Here is a 6,991-nt window from a genome sequence, read left to right as displayed (position 1 = left end):
TGCCCATCAAGCTATGGTTTGACTGTTGTTTATTGAATAACCTAAAGTTTGTTGCTATCACACACCATGGTTATAACTCAAGGTAGTGTGCACAAAACCCAGCTAAACTCAGGCCAAGCAACCTCTTTTTCAGCACCGCCTCTCTTTGTCCACTTTCTCCTCTAAATGCCTTGGATGCCAAAAACTGCACCAGGTGCAGAGAATGCCAAAGTGCTCATAATTTTTGGGGGGGATTACACTCAGAGGCAGGCAGGAGATAAGGGGACAGATTCTGCCCCTCTTGGGAAAGGCCCACGGCAGGCTTGGAGGCCTCTAAGGCAGAGCAAGAGAGGAGGTAGCCGGGGCCAAGGCTCCAATTGCTCCCCCTCCCTGAACCTGCCACTTGGAAGGGGGGCAGCTGGCTCATTGCGTATCAACCTCTGCCTTGCCCCAAATGTGCTCCCCATCGATCTGCCTTGTTCACAGCCGGACTTTGCTATCAATTTAGTGATCAGCAGCGGTGTGTGCGTTTGCGCACGCCAAGCCCTTCTAGACACCATGCAATGGCAGCCCTGGGGAATCCTGGGAAGAGGGACGCCATCTTCCCTCCCGATGTCAAGCCTCCTCAAGCAGTGGGGAGCCCTTCCGCCAGCTGGCCCCTGTTTATAAGCAGGCAAATTTCCAGGAAGTGGGAGAGTTTGGGGACACTCCAGCTCAGCTGTGCAGCAGCAGGCAGGAAGACAGGCACAACCCAGGGCCCAGAGAAGCATCTGGGGCTGGAAACCCGCAAGGGGCCATTCTCCCCCAGTTGATTTTCAAGCCCTCCCCCCAGTTTCCCAAACAGGCCTGAGCAGAAACCCTAGCCATACCCCTGGCTTGTCAGGGCGCCACAACCCAAGTTGGGAACGCTCTGCACTGCTGATGCTGAGTCACAGCAGGGACGGCGGAGTTAAGCAGCGTCTGCACAGGTTGCTTAAAACTTCCCGATTCTTTGGACTGATCTGCCTGTGGCTGCAGCATTGTCAGAGAGTTCGTATCAGGAAAAGGCTTCTCATCCTCATAGACAGCAATTTCCAGGATGAAAGCATAGATCAGAGGCTTTTTCTTGAGGAACTAAACATCGATTTCATGCGGAATTGACACTGAAGGGGAACCGGATTGAATTCTATTTTTATACAGCTCTGAAATGAACTTTTTCAAGATTACAAAACTTGGCAAACGAACACGGACACTGACAGTAAGATCCATTTCTTATGCAAGAGCCCAACTGTGCATCATTTTTCTCTTGGCAAGAGCAGCAACTCTCCTGATCAGCTCCTGGGCCAGCAGAAACAGACAGAGCACAGGAACCTCCCTGGCCCAAAGGATCAGGACAAACTGGGGCTCACCCTGGGCTGACTTCAAAGGGGGGGGCAGTGGGCAAGTGCCAACCTCCAGCAGCTCCGTCTGCGTGAGCTGAAGTGAGCACATGCAGAGTGCTGAGCCCCACCAGCACCTGGAGGAGCCAAACATCACCCCCCCTCCCTCAAGGTCCCGAGGTGCTTCTGAGCGGAGCGCCTGCCATTAGGGCCCCAACCGAAGCTCCAAAGGTCGCCAGAGGGCCTGTTTTCCCAGCCGGGAGCCTGGTGCCAACTAGGTGGGGGAAGACTTGGAGGGAAGGGAACAGTTGCTGAGGGCCTCCCTGCCAGGCAACCTTTTCTCCCCCAAAGTTGAGAGGGGGGGAGAAGATCCGTGGGCCCTCCCCAATCAACCCTCGGGCGTTGCAGGCCCAGAGAGCAGCCGCCTTCCCAGGCCCTCGAGGGGCTGTGTGTGTCTGTGTTCCCAAGAAGCAAGTGGGCCGTTCTGGGCCTGCCTCCCAGCCCAAGCAGGGCTGCCCTCTCCAAGGGGGTTGCCAGAAATCCCCCCCCCTTCTCACAGGTCTCAAAGAATAAAGGCGCAGAAAGGCTGAGGCCCCCCCCCCCCCCGTGGAGGAGCCTTGGGGCAGCTCGGCCGCACTGCAATCCACAGCCAGCGAGATGGTCAGTTCTCTTTATTCTGGCTCCTGGCCAGCCTTCCACAGCCCAGAAGCCAAGCAGCAAGGCCACCACACAAGTTCAGGCAAACCGACAGGAAGAGGCAGGGTGTCTCCCTCCCCACTGTGAGTTGGGGAGCCTTCGCCGGCATCAGCCATTCCCTGGTGCTCCTGCAAGGGAGCCGTCAGCACCTCTGGCAGGAAAGCCTGGACCCCCTGCTTCGCTCTCCTGCAGAGCTCCTCCAGAATGTGGTCCGTGCTGGCTGGGGATGATGGGAGTGATATCCCAACCCATCTAGAGGGCAGCAGTTTATCAAAAGCTGCATAATGGACATCCAGACAAGCACCTGCCAGCTGAGTCTAGCCCGATTCACAAAGGCCCGGCCATTTTCTCTTCCCTTTGCAGCTGCCCCTTTCCCTCGCAACCCACAGCCTCACAGCCCCCTATGTTGCTGATGCGCTTCCCACAGAAATGCGACAGAGAACTGGGAGGGCCCAGCAGGGAAGGCAGGCTTCGCTTCAGGCCCCCAAAGCAGCAGGATTTCCTTGGAGACGAAGGCCGGTTCCTGGCCAGGGAGGGACAGGAGACCAACCCTCTTCTCTTGACCCCTTATGGCGAGCTGATCTCTCAGACGACCCAGCAGACACGGTGGGCTACCTATGCGCCAAGGCAGCCAGGCCTTGTGAACAAGTGGAAGCGGGCAGAGACCCTCACTGCAGCCTAGAAGGGGTTTCCCCTTGCCACGTGGGCATGCTCCCGGCCTGTGTATTGGCTGTAGGCTTCTTCAAACATCTCCCGACAGGGCACAGCGGCAGCAAGACGGGCACAGAGGAGGAAGGCACCGGCCACCTTGCGATGCAAGGAGTAGCTCTCCTCTGGAGGGGGGCACAGGCGATGCTTCAGCATCACAGGGATCAGGTCCTGGATGCAGCGCGTGGTATCTTGGGAGCTGAAGTCAAAGGGCCCCGGGGTTGAGAAGACCTTGCCCAGGACCATCACTGCATCCACGTGGGCCTCTTCAAAGACCTGGAGGAGGGGGAGCCCCGATGCGGTCAGCTCCTCTACCTCCCCAAAGAGTCTGTGTGGGGCGAGGCCTGGGTCCTGCCCACCCAGAGCAGGCAAGTGAGCTCTTTGGGCTCATGGGGGGGGGGGTGCAATTGCCACTCCCAAAAGCACTTTTAAAGCCAGGCCTCCCATTCCTTCCTGCCATTGAACTCGCCTTGCTTTCAAATCCAGTCAGGAATCCCAGGTCCTTTGACTTCCGAAGCACTTTCTCTCTGTCGCCATCAGCAGCGGCTCTCACCACCTGGTCGCAACAGCAGCCTTCAGACCCTCCTTCTCCTTGTCTTAAGAGCCCACCTGGCAGGCAGGGGGCCCAGCGAGCTGTCCCTTTCTGCAGCCAGGGGGAACCCCCTGCCCACCTCCAGTTCCTGAACCAAGCGTGCCAATGGAGCAATCAGGCCCACAGTGGGGCTCCTTTCCCTCCATGAAAGGGGAGAAGGGAACTGGGGGGGAGGGGTCTCCAGGGAGGGGCTTGCCCTGCTTCCATCCCTGAGGCTGCCACAATCACCAGGTCGGGGCACTTGCCTCAATGTAGTGGTCAGTGAACTCCTTGCAAAAATCCCGGCTAGCCCCAAAGTCCAGCAGGGTGACCTGTAAGGCAGGCAGTGCTGAGGGCCACAGCAATCACAGTCCTTCCCCCCATAGAAGGGCTGCCTCTCCCATGGCCCAGCTGAAATTGAGGGAAGGCCCACCTTGCGTCTCTCAACATCGTAGAAGAAGTTAGACCAGTTTGGGTCCGTCTGCATGAACCGAAATTCAAAGAGCTCCCGGAGGCAAAGACGGAGGACCTGCGAGCAGATCTGGGTGAGGAAGAAAGGCAGCTGGTGGATCACGTCAGGAAAATCCTCAGGGATGACTCACAAACTGGACCGTACCTCTTTATTCTCCTACCATCGGGTAGGAGATACAGGAGTATAGCCAGCCATACCAACAGGCTGAAGAACAGCTTTTATCCGTGGGCTGTTAGACTTTTGAACGGGAAATAATTTTATAAACTTTATGCATGATTGACTTGCGAGGCCGGTGTGTTGTGCAATTAGCTCACATGGTGTAACAAGATGGAGGGTTTGTGTCACTGTGAGTTGTGGGGGGGGGGCACGAAGGGAGGCTCAGCCAATCTCAATGTATACATGGTTGTACTTTGACAATAAAGGTTCATTAGTTCAGAAAGGACACTGGGTCCCCAAGGGGAGACTTTGCCGTCCAGATCCTGCCCGGCAGCCCTCACCTGGTTGCGAGTCCCCTGGTCCAGTTCCTGGCACTGGTCCAGCGGGATCCCCCCCACCAGCTCCATAGACAGCACCCTCTTGGTGGATAGCTCATCGACCACCTCCGGCACCTCAAAGAAAGGGTCGCCTTCTAGAAGCTGCCTGGGGAAAGAGAGCCCTGTTGGGACCCCTGCTGGAGAAGAGCCCCCCCCCCCGGCAATGTTCCCCAGAGACACCATCTGGGGGAAGCCCCATGCAAGAGTTGGTCATTAACTAAGTGGCCCACCTGAACCTCTTGGTGCAGCTGGCTTCCCGCTCGTAGTCGCACTCCCTCTCCAGCTCCTTCTGCAGCACCTGCAGGGTGTTGTCTGCAAACAGGCCTGGCAAGGGAAGAGCGGAGGGCTGCCCAGCTCCACCTCCTGCCCTTCCCAATGCCCACCCCTCCTGGCTCTTCGCAGAGGGTGAGCGCCTTCCTCGCAGGGGCACAAGGCTCACGACCCAGCAGCCTCTTTTTTTAGGGACAGGGATGTGGGCAGGGCCACAGCTGAGCTTCCGGGAGCTCTTCCTCCCCCCAAAACCCAAATTCTCATGGCAGTCAGAAGCCCAAGAAATCTATCATAAACTACACCTTTTCCCCTTACCTGCCGGGAACATCGTGCTCATCCTGAGTACCGACAGAAGGTTGTCCACATCGCTCTGGATACTCTGGGCAATGCCGGGATACTGCAAGGACGAGTGTTGGAGGCAGGTGTTAGTGTTGGAGCAGGACAGGGCATCCCACGCTGGTTCCCACCTGCTGGGCTCTGTCCACTCTCCTTACCTGGATCTTCATTGCCACCTCCATCCCATCCTTCAGCACTCCAAGGTGCACCTGCCCCACAGAGGCAGCAGCAAAAGGAATTTCGTCAAAGGAGGCCACCCGTTCACGCCAGTCAGCGCCCAGTTCTTCGGACAGCACCCCCTGGAAGGAGAGAATCCCACAGAGCAGGTTCGGGGGGGGGGGAATTGGGGGCACTGAAGGTCAGCCAGCCAGCCAGCACAGCTACATCGATGGTTGCCCAGGAAGACCTGCCCTTTGCAGAGTCTCAAGGCCACCAGATTGTACCTGCCGCTGCCCTCCATCCTGTCCCACCAACTGGAACTGTCCAAGGGCTTAAAACTGAACCCTCCCCTCTCCCCCAGACACAACATCAGAAACACACAGTCATCTGCGAGGCAGGCATGAAGTCTGCACTCTGGCGGACACGCTCGAAGACCTCCTGCAGCTGGGGGCTGAGCAAGTAGCTGTCTGTGGAGAGAACGGAGGGTTACTGGGGGGTTGGTCCCAAAAAATCCACCTGCCACAAAGTTTGCAGTGGACAGCAAGAGACAGTTTGCTAAATATGGAGTGACAGGAAAGCAGTAAGCATACCTTCAGTGCTTGACCACTGAAAGCAGGCTACCCCCCCCCCCCCCATATGAGAGTCTTGCCAGCTGGGCAAGCACTTCTGCACACGGGAGGCTGGTCCAGCTGAGACGCAGCTGCTCCAGGGAGCTTCTGGCAGAGCAAGCAGAGAAGCGCCATCGCTACCTTGAATGCTTAACATCTGGCCGATCTTCAGAGCTGCCCCTCGCATCTTGCAGAGTGTGTCAACCATCCGCTGCGCATTGGCTTCCGAAAGGCTGCTCCCTGCAGGGAGATTGGGGGCGAGGGGAGAAATGTGGAACCAAACTCACCAGGGCGGGCTGGTCTGCCCCACCTGCACAGCAACACACGGGCAAGAAGTGGGGAGGCATCCGAGGAAGAAAATGGGGGCACTCGGTTGCTCTCCTCCCTTTCCAGAGCATGGTCTGACATATTTGGCTTTTGGAAACCGCACGCCAGCTTTCAACCCATCCCCAGCCCCGGCGCAGAGCTTCCCTTACCTGTGGCGCTTCGGTCCCCACTGAGGGAGTTCCTCACCGCGTCGACCAGGGCCCCGAAGCCCAAGCCCACGGCCAGACCTGGGAGGAAAGGAGCGGGCAGGACGGGGCGCTCAGGTTTAGGGCAGCAGCCCACCACAGACTGCCCGGTAGGGAGCCTCGCCGCAGACGGTGGAGGGAGGGACCCCCAAAGCAAAGCACAAAGTTCGACTCCGCTTCCCTTTCAGAGCCCCTCGAGCAGCCCCCCCCGCGGCTGAGCCTCCGGGGCTCCTCAGGGGCCAGTGGCAGCGCTGAGAGCAGCGGCTCCCCCGAGGCAGGTCGGAGGCAGAGGCGCCGCAGATCTCCTCGGGGCAGGCCTGGCGGAGCAGTCCCGGCACCCCCGGGGGGTGGGGGAAGCGGCAGCCCCGGCGGAATCCCGCCGCTCGGCCCAGGAGCCGGGACGGAGGCCGAGCGTCGGCCCGAGACGCGCCTGCTGGGCTCCTTCCCTCCCGCCCCCGCCCCGCTCACCTCCGAAAGCGGCCAGCCGCCCGACGCGCGTGACCGGCACCTTCCGCTCCCGAGCCCGCTCGCTCAGCTGCGGACAAAGCAAGTCAGGCGCCGCCTCGGCCGGAGCCCCGCCCGCCGCCCGCCCGCCGGCCCCGCGGAAGGCGCGCTCACCTGGGGCCTGGCCTTGGCCGCCGCGCTCTTCCGCGGCCGGGCCTCCCGGGCTTTGCGAACCTCGTCCGCGCTCAGGCCGCGCAGGCCCGCCCAGGCGGGGGAGAGCCGCGCCCGGAGCCCCCGCGGCCCCAGGAGGAGACGAGCGCCGCCGCCGCCGCGCAGCATGGCCGC

At 59.7% G+C, this 6,991-nt stretch overlaps 1 protein-coding gene across 1 annotated transcript; it reads right to left on the bottom strand.

Moving 5' to 3' along the window:
- Positions 1-1,136: 1,136 nt before the first annotated feature.
- Positions 1,137-6,991, bottom strand: COQ8B (coenzyme Q8B). The gene is given in 14 exon segments (XM_083369656.1): positions 1,137-2,732; positions 2,734-3,017; positions 3,211-3,297; positions 3,579-3,644; positions 3,746-3,853; positions 4,282-4,423; positions 4,548-4,641; positions 4,903-4,984; positions 5,082-5,222; positions 5,464-5,549; positions 5,832-5,930; positions 6,167-6,244; positions 6,671-6,737; positions 6,821-6,991. Coding segments are annotated over 14 exon segments (1,530 nt in total). The 5' UTR covers positions 6,986-6,991; the 3' UTR covers positions 1,137-2,701.

Source organism: Vipera ursinii (genome assembly GCF_947247035.1).
Source record: "Vipera ursinii genome assembly, chromosome: 9".
Lineage (NCBI taxonomy): Eukaryota > Metazoa > Chordata > Lepidosauria > Squamata > Viperidae > Vipera > Vipera ursinii.
Note: the sequence above shows the minus strand (reverse complement) of the source record. Positions and strands in the feature narration are given on the sequence as shown.